The sequence below is a fragment of the Podarcis tiliguerta genome (assembly GCF_965153285.1).
Source record: "Podarcis tiliguerta genome assembly, chromosome: 18".
Classification (NCBI taxonomy): domain Eukaryota; kingdom Metazoa; phylum Chordata; class Lepidosauria; order Squamata; family Lacertidae; genus Podarcis; species Podarcis tiliguerta.
The window spans coordinates 990,148-1,014,072 of record NC_139551.1 but is presented as its reverse complement, the minus strand read 5'-3'; the positions used below and the strand labels follow the sequence as shown (position 1 = coordinate 1,014,072).

Genomic DNA, 23,925 nt, shown 5'->3' with positions numbered 1-23,925 from the left:
CCGATTGGTGCTTTCCCCCTCCTTCTCACGCGCCGACGCCCTCGAGCTCGCGGATTGGCTGCCGCCTCTCGCCAATGAGAGAGAGGCTCCGAGCGGCGACTCCGGGCCAATCCGGGTGGAGGATATTGCCACGTCCGGGCGGTTGCTAGGCGACGGGGAAAGGGCCTTCCGGCGGCGGCGGCGGCCATGGCGGCGCGGAGGGCGGAGGGCAGGAGCGCGGCGCTCGCCCGGGCTCAGGCCCAGCTGACGGGGAGGCGCCTCACTGGGAGGGTAAAGGGTTTGGTTTTTAAAAATGAAGGTGCCCTCGCCGTGACGTCTTACGTCGCTGCTGCGACGTCAGAGGGGCCGGCTGCGTGACGTCACGCGCGTCACCCCAAGAGGTTTCCGAGGGGGGAGGGTGTCTCTGAGCATGTGAAGAGCGCTTATCCTGTTAGGCGTCGCTACTCTGCGCCCCGCACGGAGAGCAGCAATAATAATAATAATATATATGTATAATAATAATAACAATAATATATGATATACAATTGCTATTATTTGTAAGGGATGAAAGGGGGGGGGGGAGATACGAAGGTCCTAGTAACGTGGAATTAAAAGCCACACATGGAGAGCAGGAAGAATAATAATATATGTCTAATAATATATAACAAAATAATAATAATGACAACAATAATACATAATATATAGTAATGGCAACAATAATATATAATAATATATAATAAAATATAACATTTGTAGCCCGCCCATGTGACTGGGTTCCCCTACCCACTCTTGGGTAGCTTCCAACATATATAAAAACATAAACATTTTAAATCATGAACCTTGTTTTTTGCAAATGCAGCTTTTAGGGACCTGCAGGAGACTGTCCTCTCCCATGGAGTCTGGAGGAGATGCGCTGCTTGGCTTTGAAAGCGCGGCTGTAGTTAAAACACAGAATTGCATATGTAATTATTTCAAAATTTCTATATGCGTAATATAGAGAAAGCAGTTGAAATCAGTAGTGATGATAAAGTCACACCCAGGTAGGGTTGCCACCTTTGTTCTGGCAAAATTCAGGACAGGGTGGGGCGATTTTTATTTTTCTTTCCATCTGGGCGACTTCAGAGCAATCCATTCCAATCTCTTGCAGCCCAGCAGGATGGCCCCTCTGGAATTTGTAACACATGTACACATACACACATGAATTTGTAAATCTGTCTGTGCTGGGCTACCTAGAGCTTAAATACATGATGTTTCATACACCCATTCAAACACATGCATTTAGAGAGGATCCCTAGCTTGGCAGAGAGAGAGAGAGAGAGAGAGAGGACCTGAAATACAGGACCAAACTATATCAAAACAGGATGAAATATGGGACAGTCTTGTATTATACAGGACAGGTAGCAACCCTACCCAGGTGAACCCTGTTACTCACTTTTTATTTATTGCATTTATAACCCAGCCTAAGGGACACGGGTGGCGCTGTGGGTTAAAGCCTCAGCGCCTAGGGCTTGCCGATCAAAAAGGTTGGCGGTTCGAATCCCCGCAGCGGGGTGCGCTCCCGTTGTTCGGTTCCAGCGCCTGCCAACCTAGCAGTTTGAAACCACTCTCGGGTGCGAGTAGATAAATAGGGACCGCTTACTAGCGGGAAGGTAAACGGCGTTTCCGTGTGCGGCTCTGGCTCGCCAGAGCAGCGATGTCACGCTGGCCATGTGACCCGGAAGTGTCTTTGGACAGCGCTGGCCCTTGGCCTCTTTGAGTGAGATGGGCGCACAACCCTAGAGTCTGTCAAGACTGGCCCGTACGGGCAGGGGTACCTTTACCTTTACTTAACCCAGCCTAAGGAGGAAAAAAGAGCTTGATTAGGTTGAGTCTGGCCCCAAAGTTCACCCGTTGAGCATTATAAGTAAAGGTAAAGGGACCCCTGACCGTTAGGTCCAGTCGTGGCCGACTCTGGGGTTGCGGCGCTCATCTCGCTTTACTGGCCGAGGGAGCCGGCGTACAGCTTCTGGGTCATGTGGCCAGCAGGACTAAGCTGCTTCTGGCGAACCAGAGCAGCGCCCGGAAACACCGTTTACCTTTCCACCGGAGCAGGCCCTATTTATCTACATGCACTTGGATGTGCTTTTGAACTGCTAGGTTGGCAGGAGCAGGGACAGAGCAACGGGAGCTCACCCCGTCATTGCGGGGATTTGAACCGCCGACCTTCTGATCGGCAAGCCCTAGGCTCTGTGGTTTAACCCACAGCGCCACCCGCGTCTCTGTTGAGCATCATGGCCAGGTGGGAATTTGAAACCCTCTTCTCCCAGGTCCTAGTTTGACACGAACCACTATGCCACCTTGGCTCTCCTGTCGTCCCCCCAACCGTCTTCCTAATATGACACCTCTTAACCCTCCGTCCTTCTCCCTGCAGGAGGAGCTGGACGGGGCTCCCAGGAACAGATTGGCGGCCTTGGAGCCCAGCAAAAGCCCTGGCCTGTCTGCCATCCACATGGCCAGTGACCTGAGCGACCTCTCCGACCTGGGGAGGAGGGAGCTGGAGGGGGCCAGCTTGGCAGAGACCCCAACACCACCGCAGACAGGACCCCGCCGCCGGTTTGTCAAGCAGAAACCGCAGGAGGTGGTCCTGGACACCCAGCAGGCAAGGCCCAGTCCTGCCACAAGGACGGGGTTTGCCGCTGCCTCCAGAGGGGAGAGGTCAAGTGCCGTCCTCAGGAAGCTGGCGCAGATCGAGAGCAAGATCCGCAGCCGGAAGGCCGGGGGGCGGGACGTCGGCCAAGCGCCCACGACGGACGAGGAGATTTCCCTGAGCGACTTCAGCCGCAGCCCTGAGCCGAGGCTGGGAGGACGAGGTAGCCTGGGGAAAGCCACGGGGCTGAAGGAGACCGCGGTCCCCATCCGAGGCCGCAGCCAGGGTGGCACTGAGGGCCGCAGGCAGGCCCTTTCCACGGAATCAGGGGAGCAGGAGGACCTGCTGGGCAGGAAGGTAATTGGGGGGCCATGCCTGGGAAAATAAGGGCGTGTTTTACTGACGATGGCAGTCTGGGTTTTATTGGCCGTCCAGGCTGAGCCCACAGCGTGTTGGGCTTTGATCCCCAACATTTCCCCAACAGCGCTTCTGTCTGAAAAAGTGTGGGAAAGGCAGGGTGAGGGGCGCTCAGCAACTTGCCGCTTGGCCCTCTGCTCCGGCCCGTGAGGCAGTGGCCCCTCAGCTGTTGGCTTCTCCAGATCCTAACTCAGATGAGAAGAGCAGATCCTGCTCAGATTGGGGCTGACGGCAAGAAGACCAGAGGCCAACTTGGCCTCTGCAAAGGACAGCATCTGCGGCAGGTTCCATTCGGCTGCAGGAGGGGTGGTGCTGGTAGTGATCGTTTGGGGATGCTCAGAGCCGCAGTGACCTGACCCTTTCCCTCCCACATGCTTTCTTAAGAAATGGATCCGGTCCCCACCTTCTTCCCGCCCGAGGTCTCCTTTGCCCGGCAAAACTTTCCTGAAGAGGCCCACGCCCAGGAGTCCTTCCCCACCCGGCAAGCACCCCCCGGCACGGCTGAGCGGGGGAGCATTTCGTTCCTCGACCCCCGCAGGCTCCTCTTCCCCAGACGCCGGCTCTGTGCCCCTGAGGGAGGCGTCTCTCTCTGAGGGAAGCGTGGTGCGGTCCCTCGATGAGCTCTTCTTAGCGGCGGGCGGCGGGCCCAGCGACAACGACTCCAGCAGCAGCAGCAGCGGTGAGTCGCCTATGCGAGAAATGTACCCGCAGAGGAATTCATGTCTCTGGCAAAGGGAGAGCCAGGTTGAAAGGGAGCAGGAAGCAAGCGGAGGGAGATCTGTGGGCAGAATCCGCTCGAGGGGGGCTGGTCGAGGGTGAGAATGAGGTGACCCGGGTCCTTGCCCTGGCCTGGGCACTCCTTGGCTAACCAACGACTGTGGAGGCTGCTGTGGTGAGAAGAGCAGCCTCTGAGGTCATACACTTCCTGTGGGGAATTGCAGGAAAAAGGGGGGCAGCTTCTGGACCCCGGGAGGTGGAGAGAGACTTCCCCCCCCCCTTTGCTGGATGCCCATCTCATTCCCTGCTGCAGATTTCAGAGTGAACGTGTTGAGCCTCGACGACCTGGCCCCTTCTGCAGCCAGCCAGACCAAAGTGTCAGGAGCAGTAAGTTCAGGGAAGTTTTCAACGTCTGATTTTTTATTGTGCTTTTAATTCTGTTGGGAGCCGCCCAGGGTGGCTGGGGAGGCCCAGCCAGATGGGCGCAGTGTAAGTCATAAATTATTATTAATATTGCTGTTATTTCGCCCCATTCTCAGCAGGAGTTTCTTTCTGGTGGCGTGAGCATTGCAAGGAAACCACAACCAAGAGTCTTAATAACAATTATTATTATTATTATTATTATTATTGCCAGGGTTTTTTTGTTCCTCGGCCATCTTCTGGCCAAAAGAGGTCCACCACGAGGGGGCTCGAAAAATCAACATCCAAATTGCGAAAGGAAAAATGCAACTTAGAAAAATGTAAAGACAACGTAACCTTTCAGAAAAAACTAAAAGAGCCAAACGTGCTCATTTTCCTCCTATGCAAAGGCAAATAGAGGCGCCCCCCCAAAAAAAACAACTTGCCTGAGAGAGCAGAGCTCCTCTTCCTTTTCAGGGTGCTAGGCCAGTGGGGGGCAGGCAGGGAGAAAGTCTTGCTGTCCCTGCAAGAGACTAGCTTGGAGATGAGCTTGGAGCCGCCTGCCTGGGAGTGAGGGGTGGGTTGTGACTCGAGTTGCTAGCATGGAGTTTGCCATTCCAAGGTTGGCGGTTCGGGGGTGTGTGTGCTGTGCTTCAGAGACCCTCGTTGCCTCCGCGTCTCACATTATACTCACAGAAAAACGTCCTTTCTAGGCACCTGCGATGCCTATAGAGTCAAAGGAGGAGCTGGGAGCCTCCCCCGTTGCTGCCGTCAGCCAGAGCCCCTTCAAAGCCCAGAGCCCCCCCAGGAGAGAAGCTGCTTCCCTAGAGGAGGAGGAGGAGGAGGAGGAGGAGGAGGAGGAGGAGGAGGAGGAGACGGAGGGCGATGATCCAGGAGACACTGAGATTTCCGAGCGGCTATACAGCACTTCTGCTGGGAGCTCCCATCCCGAGGAGGAGGAAGAGGAAGAGAATCCCACCAGCGCAGAGTATTCGGAGGACTTTGAGTCCTCGGCAGCATCTGGGGAGCGACCCTCCTCCAGGGACCCCTCGGGTGCCGGGGCGCCTTCTGAGCATCCTGCCTCGTCCTCGCTCACCTGCCCTCCAGGGGGCGCCAGGACCACCTGCCTGCCAGCGAGGGTCCTCGTGAAGGATGCTGCCGTCCAGACAGGCCGCTCCTCTCTGGCCTATTGCTGGCTGCAAGGTAAGCCGCTCCCGGCCGAGATCCGTGCAAAGCTCCGACGTCCTTCTAGGCCTGGCCCAGGTGTGCCTGCTGGTCTCCCAAGAGTGTCTCCTCCTTCCCCTCCTCCAGGCGACGCTCCTGCGGCTCTGGACCCAACGATGGGAGCCGGGAGCCTTCTGGAGACCCCTCCCATCGCCAGCCACGTCGTGAGCTTGGAGATGCTGGAAGGTACCCCTCCCCTCCCTCGATCCTTGAAACAAGCGTCAGCTGAACCCAGCCTTTATTCAGTTGTGTGGAATGCAGAAGGGCGCAGGAACAGGTGGCGGAGACCTCTAGCTCCAAAACCCCAGGCAGCCATTGCTGCCGGTCGACGGCATTGCCTCTGTCCCCCTTGAAAGCGCTGGGGGTCTAGAAGAGAGGTCCCTTCCCTAGGGGGCCTGAGCAAAGGCTGCCCTAGAGCTAAGTCTGGGGACCTGGGAGCCTTTGGCCCTGCCAGGCCTCTCTTCCTCCCCACACCCACCTCCCATTCTCCCACCCGCAGCGCTGACCACCTACAGCCCGGCCGTCTTCGCCCTGAACGAGCTGCTGAAGCAGAACGTGCTGCTCATCCGGCAGTTTGCAGACGCCGCCCGCCAGCTCCACGCCTCCTGGGTGGCGTCTCTGGAGGAAGAGAGGGGCTTCCACTACCACACCCTGGAAGAAGCCAAGGAGGTAACGCTCTCGCTCACAGGCCCGCCTTAGGGCAGCTGCAGCCAGCCTGGCACCCGGCGGGCGTTTGGGACCGCAGTGGCTGGGGGAGGGTGGGAGATGCAGTCCAAAATGTACCTACGGGCCCACCTCTCCTGGTGTGCCCCGTGGAGCACAAAGGTCCACAAATAACAGCACTTTGGAGGTCCCAGGTCGCAAGGTGGTTAGATTGGTCTCAACTAGGGCCAGGGCCTTTTCAGTACTGGCCCCGACTTGGTGGAACGCTCTGTCTCATGAGACCAGGGCCCTGCGGGACTTGACATCTTTCCGCAGGACCTGCAAGACAGAGCAGTTCCGCCTGGCCTTTGGTTTGGACTCAGTCTGACCCTGATGTTTCTCCCTCCCCTTATGGTCTTGATTTATCAGCTACTTTAAAATGAGGCCGGATTTTAAATTTTATCTTAACCTGCATTTTAAATCCCTGTGGGTCTGAACCTGCTTTGTCCCTTGACAGTACATCGAGCGCCACAAGCCCCCGCCTCTGACGGTGGAGCAAGCTTTGCGAGAACTGGAGTGCCGAGGGCAAGCTGCCTTTTGAAAAGCGCATTGGAGGAACGTCAGAACTGGCCCTCTGGCACGAGAAAGAAACTGCTAGGGAACCGGCCAGCACTTTTACCGGAATGAAGAGCTGGGCTCTTTCGGAACAAGAAAAGCAGAGGCCATACAAATCGCGGGAGAGGCCATTGCCCCGCCGACGCCTGCACAGCCCCCCAGGACCATACAGCTTCAACCTCAGCAGAGATCGAATTGGGGAGGGAGATGAAAGGACACCTTTTGAGCGTGCAAAATCCAGCTGTGCCTGGGATGAAACCACTTGTACATGGATGAGAATGCGGAGAAAGGCCTCCCCACCAAAATAAATTGCACAATCTGTATAGAGGGAGGGGGAAAAACTTTCTTTATTGGAAGGCAACAGTAAGAACGAGGCGGGTAGCTGACTCGGAGCAACCCGAGAGGCAGCTGAGAAGTCTCACAGGTACAGAAGCCGATCTTCCAACAGTCGCTACATCGTGTTGGGCGCAGGCGGTTGCGAAAGGGGTCTACTGTACAGGGAGGGGGCTGTGTCTCCCCTCGGGGTGCTGGTGGTCTCCGGGCACCCCCCTCTTGGGGCGTTTGGGCAGGAAAGGAGGGCGGCTTCGTGTTTTGAAACAGGCAGGTTGGGCAAGGAGCGTGGGGGTGACCCTACTCAGCTCCTTTTCAATCTTGCCCGAAAGTTATGTACAAAAATAGAAAAGGCCCAAATAAATTTCTCTTCTCGCAAAGACACTCTTGGGAGCAGGTTAGCCCTCTGCACCCCGATGAGCAGGGGGGGGGGGGGTCATCTGGGGCAGGGGGGTGGCGGTCGAGAGGTACAGTAGAGAGCCTCAATTCACGTGGCCAGGCCGGGGCTCGGGTGCTGATGGACGACTGGCTTGGCTCCCTCGGGTCTGAGCGGCGTTAAGCTTTGGGAGGAAAAAAAGAAGGGTCAGGCGGGATCCCGGGGGCAGCAGACGCCCACAGTCCTGGGGGGCTGCATGCCACACTTAGCAGGCCCTTCCTGCAGCCAGCAGGGAGGCGGGTACCCTTAGGTGCCCCCATGAAGACACCCACCTGAATGAGGGTTGCCCCAGTTCCTGCCCTCCTTCGTACTGGCCTGGCAACCTCAAGAGACCCTCCTTTCTAGCTTTCCCCGTGCCAAAGGGAAGGGTTTGGCTAAAGCCCTGGGGCCAAGCAGCCTGCTGGCTCCCCACACGTTTGCCCTGCGGCTCGTGGAAGCCCTTCTGCCTTAGCGTCTCGGGGAGATGGGGTCTCGCCGTCCTCGAAAGCGAACCGGAAATGGAACGAGGGGCTTCCTCCCCCCCGCAGCCGGGGGTCAGACCCGGCAGCTTGCCCACTTACTTTCGTCCCTGGCCTTCATGCGGGCAATGAAGGAGTAGCTCTTGTTCCTCCGGTAGTTCTCGTAGGGGTCGTCCAGGGCCACCCCCACGCCCTTGTACTGGTCCCACTTGTCTCGGATGTCGCCGCCTTTAATGGGGTCCTGGATGCCCTGCTCCTTGGCCCCCAGCCCCCCGGAGCCGCTCCACCCTGGGGGAAGGGAAAAGCAGGCGGTTGGCAGGAGGAGGGAGGGAGGTGGCGTCAAAGCACCTCTCTCCGGAAACCTCCGACCCAATGGCAGAGGAGCCCAGCAGCAGCAGAATCGGACCCAAAGGGTCCTGACCCGGCAGCGGCCAATCAGGTGCACCCAAACCTGAAAGCTGGACCCAGGCGCCACAGCAGCTCTCTGCCCAGTCGTCAAACGCTCTAGGTTGGCAGGCAGACCCACAGAATTGTCGGAAGGGACCCCGAGGGTCATCTGGTACGTAGGCTGAGACCCTACCTGCCCACAGACTGTCTGGCCAGAGTGGTGCATGCTCTGGTTATCTCCCGCTTGGACTACTGCCATGTGCTCTACGTGGGGCTCCCTTTGAAGGTGACCCGGAAACTACAACTAATCCAGAATGCGGCAGCTAGACTGGTGACTGGGAGCGGCCGCCGAGACCACATAACACCGGTCCTGAAAGACCTACATTGGCTCCCAGTATGTTTCCGAGCACAATTCAAAGTGTTGGTGCTGACCTTGAAAGCCCTAAACGGCCTCGGCCCAGTATACCTGAAGGAGTGTCTCCACCCCCATCGTTCTGCCCAGACACTGAGGTCCAGCACCAAGGGCCTTCTGGCAGTTCCTTCATTGTGAGAAGCAAAGCTACAGGGAACCAAGCAGAGGGCCTTCTCGGTAGTGGCGCCCGCCCTGTGGAACGCCCTCCCATCAGATGTCAAAGCGATAAACAACTACCTGACATTCAGAAGACATCTGAAGGCAGCCCTGTTCAGGGAAGTTTTTAATATGTGACATTTTAGTGTATTTTTTGTCTTTCTTGGAAGCCGCCCAGAGTGGCTGGGGAAACCCAGCCAGATGGGTGGGGTACAAATAATAAATTATTATTATAACCCCTGGGATGTTTCACTCAACGTGGGGCTCGAACCCCCAACTCTGAGATTAAGAACTCCGTGCTCTTACCGACTGAGCTGCCCCAGAGAGAGAAGGCGATTCCTCTGGAAGGCTTTTAATTCCACGTTACTGGGACCTTTGTGTCTCCCCCCGCCCTCTCCTCCCAGGGGTGGCTTCACAGTTCTCCCTTTCCCCATATGACCCTCACAACGAGCCTGCAAGGTAGGCCTCAGCACAGGGAGTCAACGACCAGCCTTGGAGCCACCCAATTCCTGTCCGAGTGGGAATTTGAACCCAAGTCCTCCTAGCCGGACACCCTCTAACCACCGGAGGAGTGGAACAGGCCCCCTAGACTGACCCCACCCCTGACAGACAGAGCGAACGGGCACCAGGCTGCCTTACCCATCTTCACCAGCATCTGGTGCCCCTTGTTCTCCTCTCCGAGTCTCGATTCGGGGATGGGGGGCCCCGAGCTGGACCCCAATCCGGCCGAGGAGCTACAGACGGGGCAGGAGAAACCGAGAAGGGAGGATTATCCGGCTGATCCCTCGACCCCCCAATCCTTCCCCTCCCAAGCCCCTTCGCCGAGTCAAATCTTACGGAGGCGTCTGGCTGCGGGATCGGGACCGGTGCCGCCTTCCGGGGGAGTAGGATTTCGACCTGGACCTGGACCGAGAGCGGCTCTGAGAGGACCGAGAGCCGCTTCTGCTCCTGGGAAGACGGACGGGGAAGAAGGAAAGTCAGCCCCTCTCTCTCTCGGGAAGAGACTGCCCTAAAATTGTCTATTGAAAACTTCACTCTTGTGCTTTATCCCCACGACAGCTACTCACTTTGAGTGTTAGTAAAGCAAACAGCCTAATTTGTCAGCGCCTAAATGATAATCAAGCGTCAGAACAACTTGGCCACAATACGGAAATTTTGCCCATGGCCTGGCTATTTTCCACCTTCCTATTTCGACTCTCTGGCACCCCATCTCCATAACCGAGAAATTCCAAAATACAGATGCACTATTACTCTCGCAAGATTGAATGTCTTTCCCTCGGCTGGACTTGAGGGACGATTCCAAAAGATCCCACATGAAAAACGTCCCTGTGGAAATGGCCTTCCGGAATCGGTGGCACATGCCCTTCTGGCTTGCCCTCTTGATAAAGACTTGAGGAATGAGATTATCACCCCTCTTTTATCGTCCATTCTGGGTCGCCCAGCCACTGCCCCAGGGTCCTTTCTCTGGGCAGATCAAGATGAGCAGGTGACGGCAAAGGTGGCAAGGTTTTTAGCTGGGGCAATCGGAATAAGATCCACTATTTGACTACTGATTCAAAGCCCAAAATTGTATTTTATATAATTGACTTTTTATCTCTATTCTATGTATATCATATGGCTGACGCAAATAAAGATTCATTCATTCTCGGCTGCTGCGGCATCTTGTGGCGGTGAGTTCCGCCGGCCAGCAGCACGTCGTGAAAAACAACCAGTTCCTTCCCCAAAAAGTTTCAAAGGCAAGTGGGCTGAAGAAGAAGCCGACCGGCCAGAAAGGCAACGTCCGCAGCCCCCCCCCGAGTCTTGCCAACCTGTCCCCCCCCCGCGCGCCAGCGAGCGAGACCCAGGCCCTCCTGCCCTGCTTTTCCTCACCTGGACTGGGAGCGGGAGTAGGACCGCGACCGGGAGCAGGATCTTGACCGGGATCGGGAGTAGGAGCCGGAAGACTTGGAGGACCTTGAGTTGGAGCGCGAAGAGGAGCGGCCACGGCTCTTGGACCGGCTGCTGCGGGACGGCGAGGGGCCGCTGGGCAGGGGAGAAAAGGGGCGTCTGAGTGGCGCCATCGCCCTGGACTCCTGCAGCCAAAGCGTCCGGGAACCTCGGCTGTCCCTGCGGCCCCCAGACAGCAGCCGAGCCAGGAGGCCCCCTCTAGTCCAGAGGGCAGACTCTCCTTCCCTCCAGGGGAGGGCTGGACTCGGTTTGGATACAGGGAGGGGGTCCCCTTCGCCTCCCCCTGCCGGCGGCACTCTGCACGCTCCCCGGAGCCCTTTGCCCACCTGTTCCTCTTCTCCTGCCCCTTGCGCCGCCGGGCCCTCATCTTCGCCCGGAAGAACTCGTACAGACCATTCTGCTCCCAGCCCTCGCTGTAGGAAAAAGAAGGGGGGGGGGCATTAAAAAAAAATCATTAGGTTCTCACGTACTGTATTATTGAATTTATATCCCGCCCTATACTTGGAGGGTCTCAGGGCGGATTGCAGAATAAAATCAAGATATTAAAACCACAAAAGACATAATAAAAAACAACAACCCATAATCATCATCATAGGCTACCATTCTTATTTTTCTCATCCCATATCACTCGATAAGATGTTATGTCTTCACTCCCCAAACTGCCAATTTGTTTCTAACATTACACAAAGTATAAAATGTAAAGCTGAAAATAAATATTATCATTCTTCCGTCTTATACTGAAGAATAAAACCAAACAATAATTATTTATACCCCACCCATCTGGCTGCGTTTCCCCAGCCACTCTGGGCGGCTCCCAACAGAATATTAAAAACATAATAAAACATCTAACATTCCCTAAACGGGGCTGCTTGCAGATGTCTTCCAAAAGTCAGAAAGTCATCTTCAGTCTCTTAACTCTAGAGGTTAATTTTCCAGTTTCAGCACCAATCCATCAATTTGTTATTCCTTCCTTCTTTTGTGGCGATTGCGGCTTCCTTCCACTTCTGCTCCTATATAAAAATCCTTGCCTCCGCCGTTGCACACATGAACAATTTTATCATCACTTCGCTGTCTCTGGCCCAATCAAACCCTGGGAGCATTTTTCGAAAAAACAAGCCAACCAAAGGAGCCCTTTCTAGGCCTCGCCTCTCACCTGTTCCTTGGCCGGTCGTGCGAAGGGGGGCTGTAGAAAGCCTCCACGGCTGCCAGGAGCCTCTCGCTGGGGGGCATGGGGGGCGGCAGGCGGATATCCTTCGGGTCCAGAGGCTTGTAGTCATGATCCTCCAGCTAGGAGAGGAGGGAAAAGGAGCCGTCATGGCACACGGTCCAGCTGGAAAATAATTCCCTGCACCCCTGGGACCACGAAGGAGAGGCCACGGGGGTCGGGAGAGGCCTCCTCCTGCCCTTCTGGAGGTGGGGTGGGGGGCGGCTCCCCCCCCCAGGTCACTTACCTTGACCAAGGGGGCCATCAGTCCGGCGGGGAGGTCGAAGTAGGGGACATTGGGCACGAGGCTGGGGTCGTCGTGGTTGACGTGGGGGGGCCCCTGCCTGCGCATGTGGGGCGGCTGCCCGTTGAACCCGTGGGGCGGGGGCCCGAAGTCAGGGTGCTGCGGGCCCCCCCAGGGAGGGTGCTCGCTGATCCCTGGGTGCGGCATGCGGTGGCCCGGGTGGTGGTGTGGGGGCCCGATCTCTGAAAAGGAAGGAAGGGAGAAGCTTCAGAACGGCCCCAGTAGCTGCAGGATCCGAGCACAGGAGCAATGGGTTGAAGCTACCTTCTTGGGGTGCAAGCCTGGGCAGTGTCTCTGGGGGTCCTGGGCTGCCCAGATGACAAGGCACCCCCCTCTGCCTCGCTGGCGGGGGTCCAAAGGAAGGCATTTGGCACCAGCTTGGCAGAAGGAGGCGGACACGGCGCCATCCAACCGCCTTAGGGACTCCGCTCTCAATTTGTGCAGGTTTTACCCCTTAGCCCAGGGGTCAGCAAACTTTTCCAGCAGGGGGCCAGTCCACTGTCCCTCAGACCTTGTGGGGGGCCGGACTACATTTTGGAGAAAAAAATGAACGAATTCCTATGCCCCACAAATCACCCAGAGGTGCATTTTCAATAAAAGGACACATTCTACTCATGTAAAAAGACGCTGCTTCCCAGACCTTCCGTGGGCCGGATTTAGAAGGCTATTGGGCCAGATCCAGCCCACCTTAGTTTGCCTACCTATGCCTTAGCCCAGGCTTCCTCAACCTCGGCCCTCCAGATGTTTTCAGCCTACAACTCCCATGATCCCTAGCTAGCAGCACCAGTGGTCAGGGATGATGGGAATTGTAGTCTCAAAACATCCAGAGGGCAAAGGTTGAGGAAGCCTGTCTTAGCCTTTTCTCCTCCCGAAGATAACCTATAAGGCAGTGGAGGTTTCGGATCAAAGGATCCCACGGGAATTAACCTCCCCTGAGCAAAGTTTCTTTCAACTGGGCAAGGGCCAGGGCTGGGCGACATATCAATATTATTGCTCAAAACTGCTTTGAGGTTCATACCGTGTGACATGTCATTTCACAATTTTTGGCCTGGAAAGACATCGCGAATCATGTCGTCTATAGCTCCATCCTCATTTCAAACACTGCGATATATTGGTATACGGCAGTACCTCCATTTCCGAACATCTCTGTTGCCGAACGTTTCGGAACTCAAACGCCGTAAACGCTTCAGTTTTAGAACGCTTTTTGGAAGTCGAACGTGCCGAAGCGCAGCTTCTAAACTGAGTTTCCCGGAAGTAAACGCTTCTGTTTTCAAACATTTCGGAACTCCAGTGGTCTTCCGGTACGGATTATGTTCGAAAACCAAGGTACCACTGTATCGTGATGTTTAGCGGCTGATATATCATCAGCGCATGGGACGTGGGTGGCGCTGTGGGTAAAACCTCAGCGTCTAGGACTTGCCGATCGTCAGGTCGGCGGTTCGAATCCCCACGGCGGGGTGCGCTCCCGTCACTTGGTCCCAGCACCTGCCAACCTAGCAGTTTGAAAGCACCCTTAAGTGCAAGTAGATAAATAGGTACCGCTTTATAGCGGGAAGGTAAACGGCGTTTCCGTGTGCTGCGCTGGCTCGCCAGATGCAGCTTCGTCACGCTGGCCACGTGACCCGGAAGTGTCTCCAGAGCGCTGGCCCCCGGCCTCTTGAGTGAGATAGGCGCACAACCCTAGAGTCTGTCAAGACTGGCCCGTACGGGCAGGGGTACCTTTACCTTTACCTATATCATCAGTGCGGAAACCAGATTATCTCCCAGGCCTAGCAAATGACCCCCTTGCTCCCGGACCCCCCGCCTTAGCCCCTGCCAGCCAGCCTTCTGCCGCCCCCCCTCCACTCACCCTGGGGGAAGTCGCCTTGGGGGTAGTCGAAGCGGTGCGGGTAGGGGGGCCGCTCGAAGGGGTGGCGCGGCGGAAAGTCATCCTGCATGAATCGCGGGGGGAAGCGGTTGAAGTTGTGCGGGTGGGGCGGCTGGTTGAACTGGGGGTGCTGCTGGTGGGGCGGGAAGGGCCCCCGGAAGTGGGGGGGCCTCTGCATGCGGAAGGGCGGCTCCCTCTGGCCCCCTCCCCAGGGCGGCTGCTCGTGCTGGTTGTTCCAGGGGGCCTCAAACTGGCTGTTCCAGGCGGGTTCCGGCTGGCTGTTCCAAGGGGCATCGCGCTGGTTGCTCCAGCCGGGCTCCCGCTGCTCGCTCCACATCCCCTCGTGGTTGCTGTTCCAGGGGGGGCAGTGCGGGGGGCCCTGGTGGTGGGGGAAGGGGGGCTGCTCAGGAGGCTGCAGGAGACAAAAGGCCTTGGTTAGCGGGCGGGCGGAATAAGACCCTCCCTGCCTGCAGACTGTCTGGCCAGAGTGGTGCATGCTCTGGTTATCTCCCGCTTGGACTCCTGCCATGCGCTCTCTGTGGGGCTGCCTTTGAAGGTGACCCAGAAACTGCAACTAATCCAGAATGCGGCAGCTAGACTGGGGACTGGGAGTGGACGCCATATAACCCCAGTCCTGAAAGACCCACATTGGCTCCCAGGATGTTTCCAAGCACAATTCAAAGGGTTGGTGCTGACCTTGAAAGCCCTAAACGGCCCAGTATCCCTGAAGGAGCATCTCCGCTCTGGACACCAGGGTCCCTCTCCCGAGAGCCTTCTGGTGGTCCCCTCCCTGCGAGAAGCGAGGTTACAGGGAACCAGGCAGAGGGCCTTCTCGGTGGTGGCGCCCACCCTGTGGAACACCCTCCCAGCAGATGTCAAGGAAATTAACAACTACCTGACTTTGTGAAGACATCTGAAGGCGGCCCTGTTTAGGGAAGTTTTCAATGCTTGATGTTTTAATGTGTTTTTAATATTCTATTGGGAGCCACCCAGAGTGGCTGGGGAAACCCAGTCAGGTGGGCGGGGTATAAATAGCAAAATTATTATCATTATTACCAAGGTCCCCATCCAAGCCCTCCCCTCCCGCTGCCCGCCCAAAGTACCTGCTGCTGCGCCCAGGGGGTGACCGGGTGCGGCTGCTCGAACCAGGGTGGCTTGTTGGGGGGGATGTGGTCGTGGGGGCCGGGTCCCCGGGGCCCAGGCGTGGCCGGGTCGGCGGCCCCAGCCCCCGTGGCCTCGTATTCGGCGGAGTCCGGCAGCGGCAGCTGCGGCTTCCCTTCGTCTGAAACAAAGGCGGACGTGAGAGCCAAGCTCGGGGGGGGGGGGTGTGGCTCGGAAAGAGGGCAGGGTACACCCCCACCACGAACGGGGACCCCAACATTACCTGTGGGGGTGATGGGGGCGGCCGGCGGAGGGGGGGCGGGGGTGGCCTTCACTTCGCTTTCCGGAGGTGGGATCTGCAGTTGCGGCGGCTGCTGCTGTTGCTGCTGCTGTTGTTGCTGCTGCTGCTGGCTGAGGCTGCTGACAAACTCCTCGTGCTGCGTTTTGAGGGTTTGGATCTGTTGCTGAAAGGCCACTTGGACCGGCTGGACCACGCTGCCAAACTCCATGATCAGGGTGGCCTGCCGGGACCACGCCGAAGGGGGTGGCATTTGCAGAGAGGGGGGGGGGGAGGACAGAGAATAATAATAAATGATAATAAATTTTTATTTATACGATATACCGTATTTTTTGCTCTATAAGACTCACTTTTCCCCTCCTCAAAAGTAAGGGGAAATGTGTGTGTGTCTTATGGAGCGAATGCAGGCTGCGCAGCTATCCCAGAAGCCAGAACAGCAAGAGGGATTGCTGCTTTCGCTGCGCAGAGATCCCTCTTGTTGTTCTAGCTTCTGAGATTCAGAATATTTTTTTTCTTGTTTTCCTCCCCCAACCATGCGTCAAAGCGGTTCCGGCTTCCTTTCCCTGCAAACCGAGAGTTTGGCGTTCCATAAAAGCGTCGGTGCTCTCTAACCAGGAATTTTTGCAGGTGTCAAAAAAAGGCGTTTTAAAGGCTTCTCGGGTTTATATGGCAAGGTGCTGCAATGATTGTCGGCTGCATCTGTGCATCTGCCGCCGAGCTCGAAATCAAATCGAAAGCCACTTCCAGTCAGTTGCTATTTTGGGATGGGATTTAATGGCAAATTGGCATATTCCGGTTTCCAGCTAGAAACAGGTGTTTCTGCAGGAAGGAAAGTGACGGGGAGGGCAGGGCAAAGGACCGAGAGATGTATTGTCCCATACAGAACAATGAAATTGAAAAACTACATAAAACATTCAAAAACCCCCAAAAACACTGAAACCCCATTTCAAAATACACTATACTATAAAATACACAGAAAACCGGGCTCAGGGCGGCTAACAACAAATTTAAAACACTTAATTGACGCAACAAACAAAAAAAGCATAAAATACAGTATGAAATGTGAATAACAATAAATTCAGAATAATTTAGGGGGGAAATCCATCCAATAAGCATTCGATGATCACCAGGGCTAGCTGGCTAAATTAGTCCTGTTTGGGCCAGCGAGGAGACCAGGGGAGAATTAGCTGTGGGATCCCAGAGCGGGGAATCTTCATAAAAAGGGGAAGGGGAGGGAAGGAAGGGGAAATAAAAAGATCAGGCTAAGTTCAAATTGAAAGCCAAGCAGATCCCGTTCGTATCCAGAGGTACCACCGTATCTGACTTTTGGAAGACAGCTGAAGGCAGCCCTGTTTAGGGAAGCTTTCAATATCTGGTGAATTATTGCATTTTTAATATTTTGTTGGAAGCTGCCCAGAGTGGCTGGGGAAACCCAGCCAGATGGGTGGGGTAGAAATAATAAATTCTTCTTCTTCTTCTCCAAAATCTCTTCCTGAAGAAGGGAGCCGCTTTGGGGGAAGACCTAGCCATTTGCTCTTATTGCCCCCCCTCGACCTAATCCTGCTCCCCTCCCTCACCTGGTACTGGCCCAGTCCGAGGGCCGGGCTCTGGAGCTGCTGGATGATGGCCTCGTCAAAGTAGCCGTTCTTCTCCCACAGCTGAAGGAGCTGTGGGAAACCAAGAGGGAGAGAGGGGCTGTTATTGGGCTCTGGGGCTCCAGGCAGGGCCCTGGGCACCCCCGAGGCCACGCCAGGGCGGCTCACCCGGGCAATCTTCTGCTGCTTGTCCTCCTCCACGGCCAGGAAGCTGGTGCAGTAGATGGGGACCACCACTTTCTGCAAGGCGGCCAGGAGGTCCCGCTGCTGCTTCCGCTGGCTGGGAAGGGAGAGAGAAGAGGGGGGAAGAAGAAGGGGAGCTTCAGAAAGTTTGGCCGGAGGTTCAGTTTGTTGCCCTCTGGGGGTTTGGGGGGTTCCTGCCCTCCGGAGCAGAAGGAAACAGACTGGCTCCACCTGCAGATATCTCTGGTTATCTCCCGCTTGGACTACTGCCATGCGCTCTCCGTGGGGCTGCCTTGGAAGGTGACCAGGAAACTACAACCAATCCAGAATGCAGCAGCTAAACCGGGGACTGGGAGTGGAGACCACGTAACACCGGTCCTGAAAGACCTACATTGGCTCCCAGGACATTTCCGGGCACAATTCAAAGTGTTGGTGCTGACCTTGAAATCCCTGAATGGCCCAGTATCCCTGAAGGAGCTGTCCATGGAGGCACAGGTCAGTTCTGTGTCCAGGACAGCTGTCTCCCAGCTCCATCTGGTACGCAGGATGAGACCCTCCCTGCCTGCAGACTGTCTGGCCAGAGTGGGGCATGCTCTGGTTATCTCCTGCTTGGACTACTGCCATGCGCTCTCCGTGGGGCTGCCTTTGAAGGTGACCAGGAAACTACAACTAATCCAGAATGTGGCAGCCAGACTGGGGACTGGAAGTGGAGACCACATAACACCGGTCCTGAAAGACCTACATTGGCTCCCAGGACGTTTCCAAGCACAACTCAAAGGGTTGGTGTTGACCTTGAAAGCCCTAAACGGCCCAGCAGACCCAGGATCTCACCAGTGGTGGAGGACGTCGTTGATCAGGTAGATCAAGTGTAGGCGCAACTCGAAATGCGCCCCCTCGGCGGTGATGCGGTTGCGCAGGTGGCCGGCCATCAGCTCGCAGTGCTGCGGGGACTTGGCGTTGCTGAACATCCAGTTCTTGCCGGCCTGAGGATAACAAAAGGGAAGAGTCAGAGGCAGCCGAGGGGAGAAAGTGCCCCACAAAGTCAAGAAGGGAGATTCCCTGGAGCTGCAATGCCTCTGGGGTGAGGTTAGGTTTTTCATTTTATATTCCCTTGTTTTATTTTCCCTTTAATTTTTTGGGGGGCCCCCAAGAGTGCGGCCCTAAGCTGGAGCTTGTTTAGCTGATACATAAATCCGGCACTGGCATAGATAGATGAGAGAGCGAGAGAGATGATAGATAATATTTTGGAAATTATATCCAGTTGTTTTTTTTCCTTTAATTTTTTGGGGGAACCCAACAGAGTGGGACCCTAAGCTAGAGCCTGTTTAGCTTATACATAAATCTGGCACTGGCATAGATAGATAGATAGATAGATAGATAGATAGATAGATAGATAGATGATAGATAGATAGATAGATAGATGAGAGAGAGAGAGAGAAAGAAAGAAAGAAAGAGTGTGAGAGGACTGATACATGAGAGATAGAGAGATGATAGATAGATAGATAGATAGACAGACAGACAGACAGACAGACACACAGACAGACAGACATATGATATTTTGGAAATGTATGTCCAGTTGTTTTTTTCCTTTAATTTTTTTGGGGGACCCATTAAGAGTGGGGCCCTAAGCTAGAGCTTGTTTAACTTATACGTAAATTTGGCACTGGCACAGATAGATAGATGAGAGAGAGGGCGAGAAAGGACTGATACATGATAGATAGATAATATTTTGGAAATGTACATCCAGGTTTTCATTTCCTTTACATTTTTGGGGGGCCCGCAAGAGAGCGGGGCCCTAAGCTAGAGCTTGCTTAGCTTATCCGTAAATCCGGCACTGGTCTTTAGGAAGAATCCACAGCTGGACCCAAGAGCGCATCCTCTGGGGCAGAGTGCTACGACATGTGGACTTCGACGCCTTTTGGGGGCAGCCCCCCTGCGACATCACCCACCCCCGAGCCCCGCCTACCGAGATGGCGTCTTTGGTGCAGGTGTCGATGATGGGCTGGAGCAAGTTGTCGAACTCGTTCATGTCCAGCTGTGTCTCCTCCAGGACCTTCTGCATCTGTTGTTCCACGGCCAGCGCGATGGCGGAAGTGATTTGCTCCTGGGGGTGGGGGGAGCGACAAGGGTCTTGAAGGCAGAGCTGGGGGACGAGAGAGCGCCCCACACCCACCTCCAAGCGAGGCCCTGGCACCTTGTGGCCCCTTGAGGGCTACCGCTCCCCTTAACGGACTGGGATGCAGTTATAAATACAGTGGTACCTCTGGTTAAGTACTTAATTCGTTCCAGAGGTCCGTTCTTAACCTGAAACTGTTCTTAACCTGACGCACCACTTTAGCTAATGGGGCCTCCCGCTGCCGCTGCGCGATTTCTGTTCTCATCCTGAAGCAAAGTTCTTAACCCGGGGTACTATTTCTGGGTTAGCGGAGTCTGTAACCTGAAGCATATGTAACTTGAAGCGTATGTAACCCGAGGTACCACTGTACTGACATTGGGACCGCTGGAGCGGATGGGGGGAAGTTGACTTTGAACTGACTTTTATCTAAGTTTATAGTTTTTTAAAACAAACCAAATAGAAATTTAAAAAAAGAAAAAGGACAAAAATGCAAGTGCGCAGAGTAAAACGCAAAAAAAAAGAAGAAACGGGAAATAGTACCCATGTAGAAAACAAAACAAGGGACGCGGGTGGCGCTGTGGGTTAAAGCCTCAGTGCCTAGGGCTTGCTGATCGAAAGGTCGGCGGTTCGAATCCCCGTGGCGGGGTGCGCTCCCGTTGTTCGGTCCCAGCGCCTGCCAACCTAGCAGTTCGAAAGCACTCTCGGGTGCAAGTAGATAAATAGGGACCGCTTACTAGCGGGAAGGTAAACGGCGTTTCCGTGTGCGGCTCTGGCTCGCCAGAGCAGCGATGTCACGCTGGCCACGTGACCTGGAAGTGTCTTCGGACAGCGCTGGCCCTTGGCCTCTTTGAGTGAGATGGGCGCACAACCCTAGAGTCTGTCAAGACTGGCCCGTACGGGCAGGGGTACCTTTACCTTTAGAAAACAAAACAGAAGAAGAATACGTATATATATTGAGCCAAGAGCCCTTGCTTGCTTGCCCTCACCTGTCTCAGAGCCAGCAGGTGCTGCTCTTGTTGCTGGAGGTTCCACAGGCTCTGCTGGATCAGCTCCTCCATGGAGGGGGTGCCCTGCGGTGTGGCAATGGGGGCAGCTGCCGCGGCCAGGGCAGGCTGGGGCAGCGGCTGGATCTGTGGGGCAGGCTCCAGATCTTGGCTCTGCTTGCACAGCACTGAAAGGGAGGGGAGGGAGATAGGAGCCCATCAAGGAGGGACGCCACTCACTCGTGTCAACAGTTCCAAACCCTGCGCCAACTCAGGGGTGTTGCGTGGGCTGCGGGTGCCCCTTCCAATAATAATAATAATAATAATAATAATAATAATAATAATAATAACAACAACAACAATAATAATAATAATAATGCGATTTAAAAACTTCCCTAAACAGGGCTGCCTTCAGATGCCTTCTAAAAGTCAGATAGTTGTTTATTTCCTTGACATCTGGTGGGAGGGCGCCACCACCAGAAGGCCCTCGGGAGATGGACCCAGGCGTCCGGGCTGAACGATGGGGGTGGAGATGCTCCTTTAGGTCTACTGGGCCTTTGAGGCCATTTAGGGCTTTCAAGGTCAGCCCCAACCCTTTTTTTTTTGAAAAAAGATGGCAAAACACCTCCACTGATGTGCGATGAGCCGGGTCGTGAGCCCCTGCAGCAAAACTCACATTTGATTCGGCAATGGTTGGCCGGTCCCAAGCCAAAAGGAGGGCCGGCTAGAATTTGCAAGAGGGGGTTTCAAAGGGAAGGAAATTCTTTCCCAAAAAAAGGTTGGGAGAGACCAAAGATTCTTATGAAGCCCCTCTCTCCACCCAGTGCCAGATGCCAGGGCAGGTGCCTGGCACCCTTTGAAAACTGGTACGTGCCATACCAATATATCGAAATGTTCTACAGGGTTGCGGCTACTAAAAAGTCTCCTGCTAGCAGCCCCACCGCCACCCCAGCCCCCCAAACTCACGCTGCTGCTGTTCCAGAGCCAGCTTGTACTTGTAGTAGCCGTAGAAGTCGCCCCCAAAGAGGAAAGAGAATTTGGGGTTCTCCTTCTGCTTCTCCATGGTCATCTTCTCGAACTCGGGACCGTTCCGCGCCACAAACTGAGCCAGCTTGTCGATGACATTGCGGAGCTCCTGGTCTGGGGTTGCAGGGGGTGGGAAGGAAATTGGGGGGGGGGGGACCAGTCAAGGCTTGTGTCAAAGTAAAGGTCTTGACTTTCAGCTCTTTGCTGGGTCACAGGGAGCAAACTAGCACAAAAGCCTCAGGAGCTTTCCTGCAACTGCACAATAACACCTTCCAAAATGTTATTGATAGCCCCATATCTACCTACAGTGGCGCCTTGGTTTAAGAACAGCTTAGTTTATGAACAACTTGGATTAAGAACGCTGCAAACCCGGAAGCAGGTGTTTTGGTTTGCGAGCTTTGCCTTGGAAGCAGAACATGTTCCGCTTCCTGTTGAGTGTAAATTGAGTCCCCTGCTGCTATGGGAAAACACGCCTTGGTTGAAGAACAGTTTTGGTTTAAGATCGGAATTCCAGAACTGAGTAAGTTCGTAAACCAAGGTACCACTGTCGATAGATATGGGGCTATGAATAGATAGATAAATAGAGAACTATGAGGCTATCAATAAACAGATAGATAGATAGATAGATAGATAGATATGGGGCTATCAATAGCTAAATAGATATATAGATAAGAGTGATATGAGGCTATAGATAGATAGATAGAATTGGGGTGATAGATAGATAAATAGATAGATAGATAGATAGATATGGGGTATCGAATGATCGATATGGGGCTATCAATAGATAGATAGATAGATGAAGTGATATGAGGCTATAGATAGATAGATAGAATTGGGGTGATAGATAGATAGATAGAGATAGATAGATAGATATGGGGCTATCGAATGATCGATATGGGGCTATCAATAGATAGATAGATAGATAGATAGATAGAGAGAGTGATATGAGGCGATAGATAGATAGATAGATAGATAGATATAGGGCTATCAACAAATAGGTAGGTAGGTAGATATGGGGCTGCCCTTTGATTCTCAATCCCAGAACCCCTCCCTCAGTGTGACCCCAATGCACCTGTAAGCCCCTGCCAAAGGCTAATTCCGCTTGCCCCCCCCACATCCAAGCGCAAGATTTCGATCCTTTTCTTTTTACTGTCTCATTTTTAAAATTTGATTTAATTTGATATTATTTCGTCCTGTCCCCCCCACGGTCAGCCTCCTACTGGGAGCAGGCATTCGATCTCATCCCCTTAACTTCTTCTATTTTTATTATTTCACCCCTCCCTCTCAGTTCCATCTACAGCACTCAGAACATTTAATGGCAGCGAAGATGATGGATTTTTCGGAGCTAGCCAACCTAACCGGAAGAGTCCACGACCAGGAGGAGGAGGAATATCAGGAAGAACGGAATAAATTTAATGACTATTGAGTTAACTTCGTTAAGTTAAAATAACCGGAAACAGCTTGCAGATACTTAATAGGCTTAGGATTTTGTTTTTGTTCAGCGATGAATTAATATGTTTAATTCTATAAGGTGAAGAATTACGGATCTTAATGTTTAAGTTAAATTTCATAAAAATTGGGATTTGGAAAACCGTTCAAAGGACATGCAATGAAATTCAACCGAGGGGAAGCGAGGAAGACACTTAACAAAGTTAATAAGTGATCTATGTTGGTTGGTCTTGTGTGTTTTTTTGTTTACAATATTGTGAAAACCAATAATAAATTTTGGGAGGAAAAACCCCCAGAACATTTAATTTAACGGATTTTAATATTTCGTTATTTCTTTCCACCCCTCTCTGTTCCTGCGGGTCCCACCCACGATCTGTCTCCCCTACTCAGAGTAGACCTATTGACATGCAAATTCGGGGGGGATTGCCTTGGGGGGGTTCATTTATTTTTGGGGGGGGGTGTACTCTGAGTAGGGGGCGTGGCTTAAGGAGGGGACCCCCCTTTATTTTCCCCCTGGGGGTCTCTCAGAAGAAGAGGCGAGGGGGGGTCGGGAAATGGGGGGGGGCTCCTCGTGCTCCTGCCCCAACCAGACCTCTGAGCATACGCAGAGTGCCTGAGAGGGAGACCCCCACCCCAACCCCTCATGTGACCCCAACCCCCCAAGGGGGGGGACACACACTCACCTTCGGGCGGCGGCGGCAGCGGCGGCGGCGGCATCTCCATGGCGGCGGCGACTCGAGCAGCGCTTCCGAATGGCTCGCTAGGCCCCGGGCGGCCGTCAAGCGCGGCGGCTGCTGAAAAAGGGGGCGGCGCTGGCGACGGCCGCCGCCAAGCGCGGTTGCCGTGGAGACCGGAGCCACGCCCACCCGCCGCGTTCCATTCCGAGGGAGGGAGGGAAGAGGGGAAATTCCATTCATAAGGAAGCGGCGCCTCATTCATAAGGCTGCGAGGAGAGCGCGGCGGAGGTTATATAGAGGCAGGGATGCCCGGCCGGGTTTAGGAATTAGATTAAAGGGGGAAAAACAAGCTGGAAGGACATTTCCAAATGCTGCTT

General features: G+C 54.5%; 2 protein-coding genes across 3 annotated transcripts; one reads left to right on the top strand and one right to left on the bottom strand.

Annotated features, from left to right (window-relative positions):
• Positions 1-133: 133 nt before the first annotated feature.
• Positions 134-6,944, top strand: LOC310668382 (uncharacterized protein C19orf44 homolog). Its single transcript, XM_083421620.1, has 8 exons — positions 134-270; positions 2,390-2,962; positions 3,407-3,701; positions 4,053-4,126; positions 4,852-5,341; positions 5,450-5,548; positions 5,862-6,031; positions 6,522-6,944. The coding sequence occupies exons 1-8, from the start codon at positions 187-189 to the stop codon at positions 6,603-6,605; spliced, it is 1,869 nt and encodes a 622-aa protein (XP_083277746.1). The 5' UTR covers positions 134-186; the 3' UTR covers positions 6,606-6,944.
• Positions 6,943-23,699, bottom strand: CHERP (calcium homeostasis endoplasmic reticulum protein). 2 transcript variants are annotated; one of them, XM_083421454.1, is made up of 18 exons: positions 23,555-23,699; positions 21,363-21,536; positions 20,400-20,584; positions 19,264-19,401; positions 18,129-18,280; positions 17,283-17,394; positions 17,097-17,186; positions 15,505-15,742; positions 15,224-15,402; positions 14,103-14,532; positions 12,197-12,435; positions 11,899-12,032; positions 11,072-11,158; positions 10,668-10,820; positions 9,636-9,746; positions 9,438-9,532; positions 7,946-8,131; positions 6,943-7,509 (listed from the first exon to the last, which is right to left on the bottom strand). In XM_083421454.1, exons 1-18 carry the CDS (start codon positions 23,592-23,594, stop codon positions 7,505-7,507), a joined length of 2,748 nt encoding a protein of 915 aa, XP_083277580.1. In that variant the 5' UTR covers positions 23,595-23,699; the 3' UTR covers positions 6,943-7,504. The 2 variants fall into 2 exon arrangements, with proteins under 2 accessions (XP_083277580.1, XP_083277579.1); XM_083421453.1 differs by having other exon boundaries at positions 17,097-17,394; positions 23,555-23,649.
• Positions 23,700-23,925: the final 226 nt, after the last annotated feature.

Excerpts from the sequence above, each read along its gene's own strand:
- LOC310668382 (XM_083421620.1), top strand. The coding sequence starts at position 187 with ATGGCGGCGCGGAGGGCGGAGGGCAGGAGCGCGGCGCTCGCCCGGGCT. Across the intron at positions 4,127-4,851 it reads AGACCAAAGTGTCAGGAGCA|GCACCTGCGATGCCTATAGA; the intron begins GTAAGTTCAGGG and ends CGTCCTTTCTAG. Across the intron at positions 6,032-6,521 it reads CCCTGGAAGAAGCCAAGGAG|TACATCGAGCGCCACAAGCC; the intron begins GTAACGCTCTCG and ends GTCCCTTGACAG.
- CHERP (XM_083421453.1), bottom strand. The coding sequence starts at position 23,594 with ATGGAGATGCCGCCGCCGCCGCTGCCGCCGCCGCCCGAAG. Across the intron at positions 12,033-12,196 it reads TGATGGCCCCCTTGGTCAAG|CTGGAGGATCATGACTACAA; the intron begins GTAAGTGACCTG and ends CTCCTCTCCTAG. Across the intron at positions 11,159-11,898 it reads CACGACCGGCCAAGGAACAG|CGAGGGCTGGGAGCAGAATG; the intron begins GTGAGAGGCGAG and ends TTTTTCCTACAG.